This window comes from Muntiacus reevesi, chromosome 3 (genome assembly GCF_963930625.1).
Source record: "Muntiacus reevesi chromosome 3, mMunRee1.1, whole genome shotgun sequence".
In the NCBI taxonomy this organism is placed as follows: domain Eukaryota; kingdom Metazoa; phylum Chordata; class Mammalia; order Artiodactyla; family Cervidae; genus Muntiacus; species Muntiacus reevesi.
This window is the reverse complement of record NC_089251.1, coordinates 98,443,565-98,463,998: the sequence shown is the minus strand read 5'-3', so window position 1 is coordinate 98,463,998 and position 20,434 is coordinate 98,443,565. Positions and strand designations below refer to the sequence as shown.

At 41.9% G+C, this 20,434-nt stretch overlaps 1 protein-coding gene across 4 annotated transcripts in view; it reads left to right on the top strand.

Annotated features, from left to right (window-relative positions):
* The window catches only part of C3H2orf92 (chromosome 3 C2orf92 homolog), a 56,370-nt gene that overhangs the window by 2,515 nt on the left and 33,421 nt on the right, over positions 1-20,434 (top strand). For all 4 annotated transcript variants that reach the window (XM_065929762.1, XM_065929764.1, XM_065929763.1 and 1 more), the window contains one exon: positions 18,196-18,258. In XM_065929762.1, coding sequence (XP_065785834.1) covers positions 18,196-18,258 — 63 coding nt within the window. The remainder of the gene's footprint in view (positions 1-18,195; positions 18,259-20,434) is intronic.

Sequence of the window (20,434 nt, the reverse complement as noted above, 5' to 3'; positions counted from 1 at the left end):
CAGATTCTTTACCATTGAGCTACCTGGGAAGCCCCTGTTCATGTATATATTACTTTTTCCTTATTTTAAAGTTGTGGTAAAATCCATGCGACGTACAATTTACCACCATAACCCATTAAATTCTTTTAATTCGGGGTGTAGTTGGTTTGTAATGCGCAGTTTCGCGTGTACAGCAAAGTGAATCTGGCATCCATATACACATATCGACTGTTCTTAAGATTCTTCTTAACTCATTTTAAAGTGTACAGTTCAGCGGTATTAAATACCTTTGTAATATTGTGTAACGATTACCACCATCCTTCTCCATGACATTTTTCACCTTATAACACTGAAATGCTGTACTCATTAAACAGTAACTTCTCATTTCCCATGTGACAGAATTTCCTTCCTTTTTATGACTGAATTATATTCCATTATACGTACATACTACATTTTGCTTATCCATTCATCTGTTGATGAATTCTTGAGTCTCTCTCACATTTTAGCTATTGTAAGCAATACTGCTGTGAACATTGGTGTATAAATACCTCTTCAAGACTCTGCCTTCAATTCTCTGGGATATATAACAAGATATGGGATTGGACTGGATTAAACATTCACTGAGCATGGCCCTGCCCATCAGAGCAAGACTCAGATTCCCCACAACTAGTCCCTCCCATCAGGAGGCTCCCACAAGCCTCTTACCCTTATCCATCAGAAGGAAGACAGAATGGAAACCACAGTTACAGAAAACTAACCAAACTGATCACTTGGATCACAGCCTTGTCTAACTCAATGAAAACTATGAGCCATGCTTCGTAGGCCCACCCAAGATAGATGGGTCATGGTGGAGAGTTTTGACAAAACGTGGTACACTGGAGAAGAAAATGGCAAGCCACTTCAGTATTCTTGCCTTGAGAACCCCATGAACTGTATGAAGAGGCAAAAAGATATGATAGTGAAAGATGAACTCCCCAGGTCAGTAGCTGCCCAATATGCTACTGGAGTAGAGTGGATAAATAGCTCCAGGAAGACTGAAGAGGCTGAGCCAAAGCGAAAAGAACACCCATTTGTGGATATGACTGGCGATGGAAGTAAAGTCCGATGCCATAAAGAATATTGCATAGGAACTTGGAATGTTAGGTCCATGAATCAAGGTAAATTGAAAGTGGTCAAACAGGAGATGGCAAGAGTGAACGTTGACATTTTAGGAATCAGTGAATTAAAATGGACTGGAATGGGTGAATTTAACTCAGATGACCATTATATCTACTACTGTGAGCAAGTATCCTTTAGAAGAAATGGAGTAGCCCTCATAGTCAACAAAAGAGTCCGAAATGCAGTATTTGGATGCAATCTCAAAAACAACAAAATGATCTCTGTTTGTTTCCAAGGCAAACCATTCAGTATCACAGTAATTCAAGACTATCCCCCAACCACTAATGCTGAAGAAACTGAAGTTGAACAGTTCTATGAAGACCTACAAGACCTTCTAGAACTAACAGCCCAACATATGTCCTTTTCATCATAGGGGACTGGAATGCAAAAGTAGGAAGTAAAGAGATATTTGGAGTAACAGGCAAATTTGGCCTTGGAGTACAGAATGAAGCAGGGCAAAGGCTAGCAGAGTTTTGCAAAAGAACACACTGGTCACAGCAAACACCCTGTTCCAACAACACAAGAGAAGACTCTACACATGGACATCACCAGATGGCCAAACCGAAATCAGATCGGATATATTCTTTGCAGCCAAAGATGGAGAAGTTCTATACAGTCAGCAAAAACAGGACCAGGAGCTGACTGTGGCACAGACCATGAACTCCTTATTGCCAAATTCAGACTGAAATTGAAGAAAGTAGGGAAAACCACTAGACCATTCAGTTATGACCTAAATCAAATCCCTTATGATTATACAGTGGAAGCTTCAAATAGATCCAAGGGATGAGATCTGATAGAGTGCCTGAAGAACTTTGGACGGAGGTTGGTAACATTGTACAGAAGGTGATGATCAAAACCATCCCCAAGAAGAAGAAACGCAAAAAGGCAAAATGGTTGTCTGAAGAGGCCTTACAAATTGCAGAGAAAAAAAGAGAAGCAAAAAACAAATGAGAAAAGGAAAGATATATCCATCTGAATGCAGAGTTCCAAGAATATCAAGGAGAGATAAGAAAGCCTTTCTAAGTAATCAATGCAAAGAAATAGAGGGAAACAATAGACTGGGAAAGACTAGAGATCTCTTCAAGAAAATTAGAGATACCAAGGGAACATTTCATGCAAAGATGGGCACAATAAAGGACAGAAACAGTATGGACCTAACAGAAGCAGAAGATATTAAGAAGAGGTGGCAAGAATACACAGAAGAACTATACAAAAAAGATCTTCATGAGCCAGATAACCACGATGGTGTGATCACTCACCTAGAGCCAGACATCCTGGACTGTGCAGTCAGGTGAGCCTTAGGAAGCATCACTACGAAAAAAGCTAGTGGAGGTGATGGAATTCCAGCTGAGCTATTTCAAATCCTAAAAGATGATGCTGTAAAAGTGCTGCACTCAATGTGCCAGCAAATTTGGAAAACTCAGCAGTGGCCACAGGACTGAAAAAGGTCAGTTTTCATTCCAATCCCAAAGAAAGGCAACGCCAAAGAATGTTCAAATTACCACACAATTGCACTGATCTCACACACTGGTAAAGAAATGCTCAAAATTCTCCAGCTAGGCTTCAACAGTATGTGAACCGGGAACTTCCAGATGTTCAAGCTGGATTTAGAAAAGGCAGAGGAACCAGAGATCAAATTGCCAACATTCATTGTTGGATCATAGAAGAAGCAAGAGAATTCCAGAAAAACATCTACTTCTGCTTCATTGCCTATGGCAAAGCCTTTGACTGTGTGGATCACAACAAACTGGAAAATTCTTCAAGAGATGGGAATACCAGACTACCTGACCTGCCTCCTGAGAAATCTGTGTGCAGGTCAAGAAGCAACAGTTAGAACTGGTAAAACTGGGCATGGAACAACAGACTGGTTCCAAATAGGGAAAGGAGTACATCAAGGCTGTATATTGTCACCCTGCTTATTAACTTATATGCAGAGTATATCATGTGGAATGCCAGACTGGGTGAAGCATAAGCTGGAATCAGGATTGCAGGGAGAAACATCAATAACCTCAGATATGCAGATGACACCACCCTTATGGCAGAAAGGGATGAGGAACTAAATAGCCTCTTGAAGAAAGTGAAAGAGGAGAGTGAAAAAGCTGGCTTAAAACTCAACATTCAGAAAACTAAGATCATGGCATCCGGTTACATCACTTCTCAGCAAATAGATGGGTTAACAATGGAAACAGTGACAGACTGTTTTCTTAGGTTCCAGAATCACTGCAGATGGTGACTGCAGCCATGAAATTAAAAGGTGCTTGCTCCTTGAAAGAATAGCTATGACAAACCTAGACAACATATTAAAAAGCAAAGACATTATTTTGCCGACAAAGGCCCATCTAATCAAAACTAGTTTTTCCAGTAGTCGTGTATAGATGTGGGAGTTGGACCATAAAGAAAGCTGAGCGCTGAAGAATTGGTGTTTTGAACTGTGGTGTTGGAGACGACTCTTGAGAATCCCTTGGATTGCAAGGAGATCAAGCCAGTCAATCCTAAAGGAAATCAGTCCAGAATATTCATTGGAAGGACTCATGCTGAAGCTGAAAATCCATTACTTTGGTCACCTGATGTGAAGAACTGACTCATTGAAAAAGACCAAGACTGTGATGCTGGGAAAAACTGAAGGTAGGAGGAGAAGGGGATGTCAGAGGATGAGATGGTTGGATGACATCACTGACTAGATGGACATGAGTTTGAACAAGCTCCAGGAATTGGCAGGGAAGCCTGCTGTGCTGCATGCAGTCCATGGGGTCACAAAGAGTCGGACATGACTGAGCAACTGAACTGAACAGACTGATAGGATTGCTGGATCATATTAAAATTCTGCTTTTGATTGCTTTAAGAACAGCCATACTCTTTTCCATAGTGGATGCATTATTTTTCATTCCCAACAACAGTGCACAAGGGTTCCAGTTTCTCCACAGCCTCACCACCCTGGTTATATTCTGTTTTTTTTTTTTTTTTTTAAATTATAGCCATCCTAATGAGTATGAGATCATAGCTCATCATTGGTTTGATTTGCATTTCTGCACTGATTCATGATGTTGCATAGCTTTTAATTTGCTTGTTGGCCATTTGTATATCTTCTTTGGATAAATGTCTGTTCAGTACCCATTTTTTCAAGTTTCTTTTTAAAAATTATTTACTTATTATTTTTGGCTGTGCTGGGTCTTTGTTGCTGTGTGCAGACTTTCTCTATTTGTGGCTGGTGGGGGCTACTCTCTTGTTGCAGTGTGCAGGCTTCCATTGTGATGTCTTCTCTTGTTGTGGAGCACGGGCTCTAGGCGTGTGGGCTTCAGTAGTTGCAACACAAGGGCTCACTAGTTGTGGCTGGCAGGCCCTAGAGCGCAGGCTCAGTAGTTGTGGCAGACCGGCTTAGTCGGTCCAAGGCATGTGGGATCTTCCTGGACAAGGGATTGAACCTGTGTCCCCTGCATTGGCAGAGATTCCTATCCACTGTGCCACCAGGGAAGTGCTTTTGATATGTTACTTTTAAAAATGAAATATGAAATGGGAATGAAAAAGTACTTGCATAACGAACCCCTGAGCTTTAGAAGTGCCAGCGTCCTGTTTGTGAGGAGTCCTCAGGACTCTTGTCAGCAGGACAACAGTGCTGGAGAAAGAGTGCCTGAGGAAGGGCCCCCAAAGTACATTCTGTTAAAGGTCATTTGATACCTTTGTTATCAGTTGACCTCGTGTGTATGAATTTATTTCTGGACCCTCGGTCCCATTGATCTATTTGTCAGTACCGCATGGTCTTATTCATTGTAGTTTTCTTTATCTTGAAATCAGATAATGTTAAGCCCTCTTTTGTTCTTTTTCAAATTGTTTTGAAACATCTGGATCCTTTGACTTCCATACAATTTGGGGATCAGCTTCTCCATATATACAAGGAAGCCTCTTGGAATTTTGATTGGTTTTGCATTGAATCTATAGGGCAATTTGAGGAGAGTTAACATCTTAACAAAATGTCTTCTGATCCATAAGTGTGTCTCTCTTCATATTAGGTCTTTTGAATTTTATTATTATCATTACTGAAATATAATTGGTTTACAGCGTTGTGTTAGCTTCTGGTGCACAGCAGAATGATTCAGTCATATATACATACGTGTACATATATTTACGTGTATATTCTTTTCCAGATGCTTTTTCACTGCAGCTTATCACATGATATCGAATATAGCTTCCTGGGCCCTGCAGTACGGCCTTGTCGTCACTTTATGACAGCTTATAGTTGCCAGAGTCCCAAACTCCTGATTTAGTCCTCCCTCCCCCGCTTTGGAAACCATAGGTTTGTTTTGTCTTTCTGTTTTGTAAATAAGTGAATTTGTATTATATTTTAGATTATACATATAAGTGATACCATATGATATTTGTCTTTGTCGGAATTGCGTCACTTACTATGAGAGTCTCTAGGTTCGTCTGTGTTGCCGCATTGTTTCTTTCATTTTTATGGCTGAGCAGTATTCCATTATGTGTGTGTGTGTGTGTGTGTGTGTGCGTACTTAGACATTGTGTGTTCAGACATGACTGACTCTTTGCAACTCCATGGACTGTAGCCCACCAGGCTCCTCTGTCCATGGGATTCTCCAGGCAAGAATACTGGAGTGGGTTGCCATTTCCTGCTCCAGGGGATCTTCCCGATCCAGGAATCCAACCTGCATGTCCTGTGTCTTCTGCCTTGCGGGTGGATTCTGTACCACTAATGCCACCTGGGAAGCCAATATGAAGTGAAAGTGAAAGTCACTCAGTCGTGTCCGACTCTTTGCAACCCCATGGACTATACAGTCCATGGAATTCTCCAGGCCAGAATACTGGAGTGGATAGCCTTTCCCTTCTCCAGGGGGTCTTCCCAACCCAGGGATCAAACCCAGGTCTCCCACCTTGCAGACAGATTCTTTACCACTAATGCCACCTGGGAAATCTATATTCATAGGACCAAATCTTGATGGATGTTTAGGTTGCTTCTGTGTCTTGCCTATTGTTAAGTAGTACTGCTGTGAAGATTGGGATGCATGTTACAACATTATTTCTGTTTTATGTTTTTTGGTGTTTTGCCCATGAGGCATTTGAGATTTTAGCTCCCTGACTAGGGATCAGACCCATACCCCCTGCCTTGGGAGGTGAAGTCTTAACCACTGGACCACCAGGGAAGTCCCTGTAATGCATATATCTTTTCAAATTAGAGTTTTCTCTGGATGTATGCCCAGGAGTGAGATAAATTTTATTTTGAAAGTTTCTGGTGTATAGATTTTAGAGTCTTCCATCAAGTTTATCCCTAAATGCATATTTTTGATGCTACTATCAATAGTATTGTTTCTCTCATTTAAACTTTAATTATTCATTGTCAATAGGTAGAAATAAAATTGATTTTAAAAAACAACAGTAGATTTTATAGTTAGAGCAGATTTAGGTTTATAGAAAAATTGTACAGAAAATACAAAGTTCCCCTATACCTCCATAAACACCCACCCTTCCTTGCTGCAATTTCCTCAGTTCTTAACATTTTGCATTACTGTATGCATATGTTGCAACTGATGAACCAATATTGATACATTATTATTAACTAAGGCCTGTAGGTTACATTGCTTCCCCTGTGACTCAGCGGTAAAGAATCCACCTGCCAATGCAGAACATGCAGGAGACGGGCATTGGATCCCTGGGTTGAGAAGATCCTGGAGGAGGGTATGGCAACCCACTGCAGTATTCTTGCCTGGAAAATCCCAGGGACTGAGGAGCTTGGTGGGCTGCAGTCCTGGGGGTCACAGAGAGTCAGACAGGACTGAAGCAGCTGAGCACAGCATAGAACATGGGTTACATTAGGGCTCACTTTTTGTGTTTTACTTTCGGTGGGTTTTTGACAGATGTATAATGTGTCCACCAGTACAGTATCATTCAGAATGGTTTATGGTTTTAAACAAATTCCCTGTTTCCACGTATTCATTCCTTTCTTCCGCTGTTTTTTTTTTTTTTTTACTGTCTGTATAATTTTGCCTTTATACATAATGTCATACAGTTGTAATCATGCAGTGTGTAGTCTTTTCAGCTTGGCCTCTCTCACTTAGAATTAAGGTTCCTCCATACCTTTTTGTAACTCGATAGACTCATTTCTTCTGTTGCTGAATAGTATTCCATTATCTGGATGTATTGCATTTTTTTTTTCTTTGCTGCACCCCTCAGCACTTGAAACTTCCCCAACCCAGGATCAAATTTGCACCCTTTGTGTTGGGAGCACAGTCTTAACCCCTGGACCACCAGGGAAGTCTTGCAGTTTGTTTATCCATTCATCTATGGAAGGACATCTAAGTTACTTCCAAATTTTGGCAATTATGAGTAAAGCTGTGGTAAACATCCATGTGCAGCTTTTTATGTGGGCATACAATTTCAACTCATTTGTTTAAGTACCTCAGAATATAACTGATGGATGGTAAACCTATGTTTAGCTTTGTAAGAAAAGTGTTGCAGAGTGGTTGTACCAGTGTTGCATTCCCATCAGTAATGAATGAGAGTTCCTGTTTCTCTACATCCTCTACAGCATTTGATGTTGTCAGTATTTTGGACTGTAGCCATTCTAATAGGTGTGTAGTGGCATCTCATTGTTGTTTTAATTTGTAATTTCTTAATGACATGTGATGTTGCACATCTTTCAAATGAATATTTGCTACCTATATAGTGTAGCAAATATGGTGAGGTGTTTGTTCAGGTTTCACCTATTTTTTAATTGAGTTGTTTTCTTGTTGAGTTTTAAGAATTCTTTGTATATTTTAGATGCAAGTGCTTTATTACATGTGTATTGCAAATATTTTCTCCTGGTTTGTAGCTTGTCTTTTCATTCTCTTAGTACAATTGGTTTTAAAAACGTGTCCTGCTGCCCTGCTAAACTCATTTATTTTTTCTTAGGAATTCATAGATTTTTTTTACCTAGATAATCAAGTCAACTAAGAATAAAGACAGTTTTATTTCTTCCTTTTTAATCTGTATGCCTTTTGTTTCTTTTCATTGCCTTACTGCATGGGCAGACCCTTGAGGACAAAGTTGAATGGGGGTGGTAAGAGTGGACATCCTTGTTTTGATCCTGAGATTAGGGAGGAAGCATTTAATCTTTTACCATTTTGTTTGTGATGATGTTACTTTAGGTCTTGCATAGATTATCTTTATCAAAGTGAGAAAATTCTCTTTGTTTTCTGGTTAATGGGAGTTTTATCCTAAGTGGATGTTGGTTGATTTGGTTGGTTGATTTAGTCACTAAGTTGTGTTTAGTTGCTAAGACTATTGCAACCCCATGGACTGTAGCCTGCCAGGCTCCTCTGTCCATGGGATTCTCCAGGCAAGAGTACTAGAGTGTGTTGCCATTTGTCTTTCATCAAGTGCCTTTTCTTTAATATGGAGCTTTTTTCTTTTTTAAAAAAGAAAAGTGCTTTCTGTCTTACATTACTATTAAGTTTATTTATTTCTTCTTGAGGAGGCTCTATTAGTTTGTGTTAAGGAATCTGTACATTTTATCTAGTTGTTGAATCTATTGGCAGAAAGTTTTTTAAAATAATTGTACACTTATCTTCCTTTACATCTGTAGTATCTCTAGTAATGTCTACTTTCTCATCCCTGATATTGTTAATATGTTTTCTGTCTTTTTGTCTGATCAGTCTGGCTAGAGTTTTATATTTTATTGATTTTCTCAAAGAACTAGCTTTTTGCTTCATTGATTTCACCCCCAGTGGTTTTTATGTTTTTAAAAGGTTATAAAAATAACAGCAAAGAGAAAAGAAACATACATAGCCTGCAAATTTTGAAATATTTTCTATCTGGCTCTTTACAGAAAAGATTTATTGATTCTTACTCCATACTTGGGTGACTATGTAAATATAGATGCTGTTGAAGTAAAAGTTCATAAGTAAACTGCCGGTGATTTCTCCAGATAAAAAGAAAAGGGGTTTATTTTGGGATCCACAGAGAATTCCAACTTGGGGTCCTCAATCATGGTGTGCTACGGATAAGTCCCTGCATGGCAAGAGAGAGAGAACTCTTTTATAAAGGAGAAAAGCAAGCTGGGGGAGGCTGTAGCAAACAAAGGATCCATGGATTTCACTGGCTGAGCCCTTGCCGGAAGTGAAGAGGACTTGTTTCTTCTTCCTGTTGGGCTCTGAGAGCAAGAGTGCCTCCTTATGGTCTCTCAGCTCTGAATAGAGCTGAGGTTTCTGTTTATTAATGTCTCACGCTATTTTTCTGTCATACCTTGGTACTTAACAGTTCTGCCTGGAAACAAGAGAATCAGGGGAGAGAAAGTCTGTTGATCATGTTAAAGCAGCTGGATGATCACACCTGTGTGCTCTGGTGTCCTCAGGTTGCAAAGCAGCCCATATTCTCTTCGTCTGGTGATGTCAGCAGATAGAAGGGAAAGGAGGGGTAAGTGGGAGAGGAGGTGGTGAAGATTTTGGTAATGACTTGTCGGGATTCAACAGTGGCCTCTCATTTCAGCACTGAAGTGAGGATGGGATGCTGCTGGCTGGTGTCTGCTGCAGCAGTAGAGGGGGACCAGCTGGCCAGGTTTGGGGATGTATTTGAGAATCAAACAGAGGATTTGCTCATGGATTGGATGCGTGGTGAAAGAGAGAGGAGGCTGGGGGTGTACTCTGGATTTTGGCCTGAACAAGTGGGATTGATTTGTTGCTGAGATGGGGAAAAGTGGCCGGAGTGGGCCATATGACTTGAAAGACGAATGCTTGTACATCTTGAGTTTGAAGCTAGTCATTGCTTTGGTTTTACTGACCCTCAGCATTGTGTGAAATCTCCTTGGTTACAGTCCCCCAGAGGACTCCATCTCCAACCCACATCCAGCCCATGCCCAGGCCCTTCCAGGGTCTTGCTTGATTGAAGCCTCCCCAATCTCTTGCCCAGGTCTTTTCCACCTCTGGGTATTTAAGTAAAGTCCAGTTCTATAAAGAGCAATATTGCATATGAACCTGGAATGTTAAGTCCATCAATAAAGGCAAATTGGAAGTGGTCAAACAGGAGATGGCAAGAGTGAAGTTTGGCATTTTAGGAATCAGTGAACTAAAATGGACGGTAATGTGTGAGTTTAACTCAGATGACCATTCTATCTACTACTGTGGGCAAGAATCCTTTAGAAGAAATGGAGTAGTCATCATAGTCAACCAAAGAATCTGAAGTGCAGTACTTGGATGCAATCTCAAAAACAACAGAATGACCTCTGTTTGTTTCCAAGGCAAACCATTCAATATGGTTTGTAATCCAAGTCTATGCCCTGACCAGTAATGCTGAAGAAGCTGAAGTTGAACGATTCTATGAAGACCTACAAGACCTTCTAGAACTAACACCCAAAAAAGATGTCCTTTTCATTATAGGGGACTGGAATGCAAAAGTAGGAAGTCAAGAAATACCTGGAATAATGGGTAAATTTGGCCTTGGAATACAGAATGAAGCAGGGCAAAGGCTAATAGAATTTTGCAAGGGAATGTACTGGTCATAGCAAACACCCTTTTCCAACAACACAAGAGAAGACTCTGCACATGGACATCACCAGCTGGTCAGTACGGAAATCAGATTGATTATATTATTTGCAGCCAAAGATGGAGAAGCTCTATACAGTCAGCAAAAACAGTACCAGGAGCTGACTGTGGCACAAACCATGAACTCCTTATTGGCAAATTCAGACTGAAATTGAAGAAAGTAGGGAAAACCACTAGACCATTCAGGTATGACCTAAATCAAATCCCTTATGATTATACAGTGGAAGTTTCAAATAGATTCAAGGGATTAGATCTGATAGAGTGCCTGAAGAACTATGGATGGAGGTTCATGACATTGTACAGGAGGCAGGGATTAAGGCCATCCCCAAGGAAAAGAAATGCAAAAAGGCAAAATGGTTGTCTGAGGAGGCCTTACAAATAGCTGTGACTAGGAGAGAAGCAAAAGGCAAAAGAAAAAAGGAAAGATATTCCCATTTGAATGCAGAGTCGAAAGAATAGCCAGGAGAGATAAGAAAACCTTCCTCAGCGATCAATGCGAAGAAATAAAGGAAAACAACAGAATGGGAAAGTCTAGAGATCTCTTCAAGAAAACTAAGAGCTACCAAGGGAACATTTCAAGCAAAGATGAGCACAATAAAGGACAGAAATGGTACGGCCCTAACAGAAGCAGAAGATATTAAGAAGAAGTGGCAAGAATACACAGAAGAACTATATAAAACAGATCTTCATGACTCAGATAATCACGATGGTGTGATCACTCATACTCACCTAGAGCCAGACATCCTGGAATGAGAAGTCAAGTGGGCCTTAGGAAACATCACTCCAAAAAAAGCTAGTGGAGGTGATGGAATTCCAGCTGAGCTATTTCAAATCCTGAAAGATGATGCTGTGAAAGTGCTGCACTCAATTGGCCAGCAAATTTGGAAAACTCAGCAGGGGCCACAGGACTGGAAAAGGTCATTTTTCATTCCAATCCCAAAGAAAGGCAAGGCCAAAGAATGCTCGAACTACTGCACAATTGCACTCATCTAACACGTTAGTAAAGTAATGCTCAAAATTCTCCAAGCCAGACTTCAGCAATACGTGAACTGTGAACTTTCAGATGTTCAAGCTGGTTTTAGAAAAGGCAGAGGAATCAGAGATCAAATTGCCAACATCCAATAGATCATCAAAGAAGCAAAAGAATTCCAGAAAAACATCTATTTCTGCTTTATTGACTATGCCAAAGCCTTTGACTGTGTGGATCACAGCAACCTGTGAAAAATTCTGAAAGAGATGGGAATACCAGACCACCTGACCTGCCTCTTGAGAAATCTGTATGCAGGTCAAGAAGCAACAGTTAGAACTGAATATGGAACAACAGACTGGTTCTAAATAGGGAAAGGAGTAGTCAAGGCTGTATATCATCACTCTGCTTATTTAACTTCTATGCAGAGTACATCATGAGAAATGCTGGACTGGATGAAGCACAAGCTGGAATCAAGACTGCTGGGAGAAATATCAATAACCTCAGATATGCAGAGGACACCACCCTGATGGCAGAAAGCAAAGAAGAACTAAAGAGCCTTTAGATTAAAGTGAAACAGGAGAGTGAAAAAGTTGGCTTAAAACTCAATATCCAGAAAACTAAGATCATGGCATCTGGTCCCATCACTTCATGGCAAATAGATGGGGAAACAGTGGAAACAGTGACAGACTTAATTTTGAGGGGTTCCAAAATCACTGCAGATGGTGACTGCAGCCATGAAATTAAAAGACACTTGCCCCTTGGAAGAAAAGTTATGACTAACCTAGACAGCATATTAAAAAGCCGAGACATTACTTTGCCAAGAAAGGTCTGTCTAGTCAAGGCTGTGGTTTTTCCAGTAGTCACGTATGGATGTGAGCGTTGGACTCTAAAGAAAGCTGAGTGCCGAAGAATTGATGCTTTTGAACTGTGGTGTTGGAGAAGCCTCTTGAGAGTCCCTTGGACTGCAAGGAGATCCAGCCAGTCCATCCTAAAGGAGATCAGTCCTGAATATTCATTGGAAGTACTGATGCTGAAGCTGAAACTGCAATACTTTGGCCACCTGATGCAAAGAACTGACTCATTGGAAAAAACCCTGATGCTGGGAAAGATTGAAGGCAGGGGAGAAGGGGACTTCAGAGGATGAGATGGCTGGATGGCATCACCGACTCAATTGACAAGAGTTTGAGTAAACTCCAGGAGTTGGTGATGGACAGGGAGGCCTGGCGTGGTACAGTCCACGGAGTCGCAAAGAGTTGGACATGACTGAGCAACTGAACTGAACCCAGACACACTTGCGGTGCTTGTGTTCGTAGGGTGAGTGTTCTCTTTCTACAGGAGATTTTAGGTCATTTGGGGGCTGCTGTGTTTCCTCTCCACCAAGGCAAGTGGCAGAAGCCAGAGAATCCGTGTCTTGGCTTAGGACTTCTTTTTATATTACCGGAATTTGAAGTTGGACATTTTCTGTCTCCCAGTTATGCTGAGGATGTAAGTTTTGTGTTGGGGTATATGTTCTTTTTGTTGTTTTTGTTTTCTTGAAGATATTTTAGGAAAATAACATTTTTGCTGCTTCAATTACCTCCTGTTATGGGTTGAATTGTGTCCCCACCCCAGATACATATGTTGATATCCTATCCGCCAGTACTTCAGAAATGAGGTACATTAGGGTAGACTATAGTTCAATGTGACTGGAGTCCTTATAAGAAGAGAAACTTTGGACACAGATGATTGTGGAGGGAGGTCACAAGGAGAAGACAGCTGCCTACAAGCCAGGTTGAGAGGCCTCAGAAAGAACCAACTCTGTCTCCGACTTCTGGTCCCCGGAACTATTACAATAGACTGATGTTGTTTAACCTCACCATTTTGTGGAATTTTGTTGGGGCAGCCCCAACAATCCAGTACATCTGAGCTACTCAGAATTCAACTGTATAACTTTTTCTATAACTTCTCCCTCCAACCCATCCCCTCATCAGATTTCTTCCATCCTATCACTGCATACAAAGCAGGACTGGCTACATAACTTGTAGGACCCAGTGTATAATGAAAATGCAGGCAGAAAAGTACAGTTAAAGATGCTAAAATATAAAGACGTTTTCCCCCTTTGGAAATACTTTAATACTTATGAAATGTAATAGGGGAAATATTGACATATGAGTGACAGCATCAACTTATATTTTTATTTATAACATTTTTGGTGCTATACTTCTGTTCAAGAGGGCAGCAGAGGATGAGATGGTAGATAGCATCACGGACTCTATGGACATGAGCCTGAACAAACTCCAGGAGATAGTGGAGGACAGGGAAGCCTGGTGTATTGTAGTCCATGGGGTTGCAGAGAGTTGGACGTGACTTAGGGACTGAACAACAACAACAATTCTATTATGTGATGCAATAAATAATGACACTTTTGTAATGTGATATGTTGATTTGTCCTAAGATTTTTCTGGCTACTCTAGCTACTTACAGTTCATTTAAGTTGATTTAATTGAGTTTTTGTCACTTGCAACTGAGGAGTTCTGGTTGCCTCCAGGAGGCGGTGCCTGGGGATGAAGGAAGGCAGTGCAGAACCCAAGGCAGTGAGTGGAAAGGCTGTTGCCTTAAGGTGGCCTCTCCCTTTCCCGTGCTGGCCCATGGACACCACCCTCCCCCTTCCCACTGTGGACCTGCCCAGCCCCTCGCTTCCGTTTCCGGGTGTGACGTCACAGACCGTCGGTTCTGAAGTATCCTGGAGTTAAAGGCTGTTCTGTCTGAAGTATTTTGGGAGATTGCTTCTCTGTAATGGTACACAGACTATGGCAAAGAAGAGAGGAGCAGAGACCCTCTTCTTTGTTCTCTTTCTGGATTATTGGCAAGGTGCAGAGCCTCACCCTTCCCATCTGACCAGAGGTACCGCCCCAGGTGTATTGTGGCAGGTGGAGATGAGTGTGAAGACTCATCGTGAGCCTGAATCAGGCAGTAGACTGTGCTCGCCTCCTATGGGTGCTGGAGTGAACGCAGGGTTTTTCCTCGCTCTACCTGCTTGACCTCCCCAGATCTACCTTAGGGATTCTTTGCAAAGGAGAAAGGAAAAATTTTATCAATATTCCTAACTTTGCACACTACTCAAAATCCAGAGCTCTGTGCGAGAGGAGCATGCTTGCACATTTTAACTTTTACTTGTGAAAAATTTCAAACATATACAAAAGGAGAGAAATTGGTATTAATATAATGAACCTATATGCGCTAATCAGTCACATCTTGTTTTGTCTATCCCCTCATATATACACACACACTATGTTTTATTTTTTTTTTTTTTTATTTTTTTTTTTTTTTTAATATTATTTTATTATTTTTTAATGTTTTATTATTTTTCACACTTTTTTCTTAATTAACTTACTTTTGATTGAAGAACAATTGCAACATTATGTTGGTTTCTGCCATATAGCAACATGGATCAGCCATAAGTCTACATTGTCTTCTCCCTCTTGAGCCTGCCTATGGCTTCTCATCCCATCCCACCTTTCTAGATTGTCATGGAGCCCGAGTTTGAGTTCCCTGAGCCTTATAGCAAATTCCCACTGGCTATTCACACTCTGTACTGTAAACAACAGCTTGATATATTAGTTACATAACATAAAATACACCCTTTACAGTGTATATTCATGGGGTTGTGAACCACCACTATCTAATTTTAGAACATTTTCAGCATTCCCCAAAGTAGTATCATACCCACTTGCTATCAATCCCCATCCCCCGTTTTCCACAGACCCTGGCAACCACTAACTCACTGTCTGTCCTACGGATTTACCTATTCTGGGTATTTGTATATGGAGTCACACACTGTATGGTCTTTTGTGACCAGTTTGTTACATCTAACACATTTTCAGGGTTCATCCACATGGTTGCATGCCTCAGGAATTCATTCCCTTTTATGGTTGAATGATAGTCCATCACATGGATGTGCCCCGTTTGGTTGATCCATGTGTCAGTTGATGGACGTTTGGGTTGTTTCCACCTTTTTTTTTTTTTTTTTTTTTTTTTTTTTTTAGCTCACAGAGCCTCCAAAAATTTGGATGTGTTACAGCTCGTGGCTTGCCTCAAACTTGTTTCCACCTTTTGACTATCTGAATATTGCTGTTATGAACATCTTATGAATGTGGCTTTTTCAAAGTGAACATTAGATTTCCATGCTCTATTTTTATGATCTTACTGCAATTGGAAGCACTTGTGCTATTTACTAAACTGATTGGCTGACCACATTCTTGGACATTCTCTCAATGTAAAGAAATTGGGTCTATGGAGAAAAGCAGTAGACGCAATCCTTATGATGGAGGAAACTATAGTACTGTTTTCCAAAAATTCAACAGACCAAGAGTACAAAACAGTGTCATCTGTCATGAGGGACAGAGGTACATTATACAGCAGTCCATCGGGGTGACTTCAAGGAAAGGGAAGATAGTAACTCCTCTTGTCCTTTTTATTGTTTAGTCACTAAGTCCTGTCTCACTCTTTGTGACCCCATGGACTGCAGGCTCCTCTGTCCTCCACCATCTTCTCTAGTTTGTTCAAATTTATATCCATTGAGTCGCAGATACTGTCTAACCATCTCATTCTCTGCCAGCTCCTTCTTTTGCCTTCAATCTTTCCCAGCATTAGGGTCTTTTCTAATGAGCCAGCTCTTTGCGTCAGGTGGCCAGAGTATTGGAGCTTCAGCTTCAGCATCCATCCTTCCAATGAATATTCAGGGTTGATTTCCTTTAGGATGGACTGGTTTGATCTCCTTGCAGTCCAAGAGACTCTCAAGAGTCTTCTCCAGCGCCACAGTTTGAAAGCATCAGTTCTTCAACGCTCAGCCTTCTTTACTGTCCAACTCTCACATGCATACATGACTACTGGAAAAACCATAACTTTGACTATAGGGATCTTTGTTGGCAAAGTGATGTCTCTGCTTTTTTTTTTTAATGTCTCTGCTTTTTAGTACACCGTCTAGGTTTGTCATAGCTTTCCTTCCAAGAAGCAATCATCTTTTAATTTTGTGGCTACAGTTACTTTAAAAACCAAGAGTTTTTGTGAACAAATATTTTACTACATGGGCTTACTTACACTTCCACCTTATTGATTCTTAGTGATTCACAACTGTCTCAGCAAGAGAAAAATTTTTGTTCTGTTCATACACCAAAAAGCCATCATATCCATGCACTATTAACACTAATTAGCAATTTCCCTGTGGAGTGGGAACCTGTCGTGCACATACTACTCAATGTCTCTGCAGACTGAGGAAACCAGTGTTGTTTTGACTTTGAGGTAAAAGTCCAGATTCTTGAGGAAACTTCATGAATACTCTGTGGAACTCGGAACTCAGGGGGAACTCAGGGGGCAGGGGGTGGGGCACTGTGGCCTAAAATGCTTTCATTAAAGCACAAGTTTCTCCTCCCTGATGGGTTTGCCCACTCCTCAGGGGCCAGAAAAAAGAGCTGACCTTGAATCAGGAAAATGTGTCACAGACATCATGACCTCCAAAAAGAAAAGCCTGATATTATAGCTCAAAGGGCTTCCACAGTGGCTCAGTGGTAAAGAATCCGCGTGCAATGCAGAAGACGTGAGTTCGATCCCTGAGTCTGGAAAATTCTCTGGAGGAGAAAATGGCAACCTATTCCAGTATTCTTGCCACAAAATTCCCATCCACAGAGGAGCCTGGAGGGCTACAGTCTGTAGGGTCGCAAAGAGTCGAACATGTCTGAGGGACTGAAGCACACACACACATAGCTCAAAATTTCCCCAGATCGCTACAGTCTTTTTGCACCATTAATTCATGTCCTTGATGTAGCCACATGTGGGTCAACAGGAGTCTTAACACCCATCCATGCTGTCCTAGGGGAAATGGCTGACCTGGTTCATCTCTGTTTGCATCTTCATTTTTTCAATCCTGAGTGACAACATCAGGAATTCCTTATATTTATCAAGGCAAATCAGGATGACCTTAGGCCCTTAAGTCCCTCCTAAATACAAAATCCTCAGTGAGGATCAGTGCAGAGTATGCAACATGATTGTTCCCTTTATTCCAAAACAAGAAAGCATCACATTTCCAGAATGGTCAGGCACTGCCCATTGACCTCATTACCTGTGGAGGGGAGAGTTTTTGTTGAGTATCTCCCGAGACGTGTGTCCATCTGTCTCTGTTCCTCCCACAGCTGAGTACTGAGCATATCCTTGCTTGGAACCAGCTCTGTTAACTGTCGTCCATCATAGATAATAGCACTGAGTTGGAATGAGGGGCAAGCATTCTCAGTCTGAAGGTCACATTGGTGAATTTCCTCCCCCTCCCCACAGCCCTCTTCTGGTCGCTCCGTATCTTTCCCTCCAGCCTCAGATGAGAAAACCACATCCCACAAAACCTCACTGCCCGAGGTCACACAGTGTTCAAATCTCCTACCAGAACCCAAGCCCAGTTCTCTTCCCCTCGAGCAGGCCAGGTGCAGGATGCTCCTCTCAGAATACCATCCAAGAGAGTGTCGATTTCAGAAGAATCACACGCAGCTCCTAAGTGAAAGATTGACTCACAGCTGAGGCTTATTTTCCCCACAGGTTCAAATGCTGAATTTTCATCAAATTCAAAAATTTTGGACAAAGGCCTGGCTAAACTCTTTGGTAAGTACCTCTCTCACATGAAATGGTCAGGCTGTGTTTGAAGTCTCGTGCTCGTCTGTGGTGGTCTCCTAGATAACCTGTCCCTGCTGCTGCTCTGATGGGAAGGAACGTGCTTTGCCTTGTGGCTAGAACAGATTTTCTAGATGTCAGAATCTCAAGAAATTAAATAAATCATTGAAGATAAATAGTTGGAAAGGATTTTTCTCCTTAAAGAGGGGTCTGTATAGCAGCAGCAGGGCCCCCATCTGGGAACGCTACTGGAAATGCAGTGTCAGACCCCAGCTGAAACCAGCTGCGTCCATCTGTTCAGAGGATTTTTGCTTGTGTTAGGGATGGGCAGGGCTTCCCAGGTGGCACAGTGGTAAAGAATCCATCTGCTAAGCAGGAGACACAAGTTCAATCCCTGGGTTGGGAAGATCCCCTGGAGCAGGAAATGGCAACCCACTCCAGTATTCTTGCCTGGAGAATCCCACGGACAGAGGAGCCTGGTGGGCTACAGTCCATGGGGTCACAGAGAGTTGGACGTGACTGAGCACACACACAGGGATGGGCAAGGCCCCAGCTAAGATAATCCTTCTTCGAGGTACTCAGCCCTTACTGCACATGAGAATCCTCTGGGGAGATTATTAGAAAGGGACACCCGGGCCCACCTCCAGTAATCAGATTCCTTGGAGTGGGGTGAGACCCTTGCATAAGTAGTTTTCTAAGCTCTTCAAGGGATTCTGTGCTGGGACTTACTGGTCTACTCCAAGCCTCTCACTTAATATTTGAGAAAATCTGAGGTCCAGGGAAGCCATCTTTAGCTGACGACAAACTTTAAAGATCACAGTCCTCTGCTGAAAGAAGCCATCTAGATTCTAGAGAAATATTTCCTTTCTGGTGGCTGTGTCGTCGTGAGTGGACACAGAGTTGTCTTTGGTCTGAGAAAGAGCTCCCAGGTGTATAAGTGTTGATGCTTCCTCTGGGTTAGGAGCTGTTAGATGTTCTGATCACAGCAATGCCTTCCAGCCCTGCTTGGAAGGAGGACTTCTGTCTACACGAGATGTGGATTGTTTTTCCTGTCTCATGTCAGGAATCCTGAGTTTGGCCTTTTTCCATGTATGCTATTAAAGAAGCTTCATTAAATCTTCACCAACTGTCTGGCTGACTGATAGATGGTCTGTGACCATGATTGAGGGACTTTCCCCATGGATCAGGGGTAAAGAATTCACCTGCCGATGCAGGAAAGGGGGGCTCAGTCCCTGGGTTGGGAGGATCCCCTGGAGGAGGAAGTGGCAACCCTCTCCATCTCCAGTATTCTGGCCTGGAAAATCTTATTGACAGAGGAGCCTGGCGGGCTACAGTCCATGGAGTTGCAAAAGAGTCAGACATGACTTAGCAACTAGAAAACAACATATATGTACATATACACACACTGTAAGTTAGGAGTATGGAATTAACAGATACACACTATTATTTATTAAAATAAATAACAAGGATTTACTGTATAGCACAGGGAACTATTGGACTAGGAAGTGGCAACACACTCTAGTATTCTTGCCTGGAGGCCTCCATGGACAAAGGGGCCTGGTGGACTACAGTCCTTGGGGTCACAAAGAGTTGGACATGACTGAGCGACTGAGCACACACACAGGGAACTATATTCAATACTTTGTAATAACCTATGATGGAAAAGCATCTGAAAAAAATTATAACTGAATCACTTTGCTATGCACCTGAAACTAACACAGTATTATATATCAGCTATACTGCAATTAAAATTTTTTAAAAGGGGAGAAGTTAATGTATTTCCAATATGTAGCTGTGAAAGAGAAGTAACATTTTATAGCTGTGGGGCCTAAGTAGGGGCTGCTGTGTCTGACTGATACCTTATTCTATGGACAGGAGAGGCCTTGAAGGGCATCTCACTGAACATCGTTGTCAGCTGGATTCCGAGCTCAGCCTACCCGACAGGGCCCTGCCTTCTCCTGCAGCCCCTCAGCCTAGTGTCTGTCCCCTGCTGCCTTGGCTGAGCTGACTGTCCTCTCCCACGTGCTGCCGGCCCTGGCCTCGTTGCTCTTGGGCAGCTGTGTTGGTGTGTCTGGTCGTGTCTGTGTGTATTTATGCCTCTCCTTTGTGTCTGAGTGGCTCAGGGACACAGACCAGGAGGCAGATCTGTCTTCTTTGTTTTGTTTTC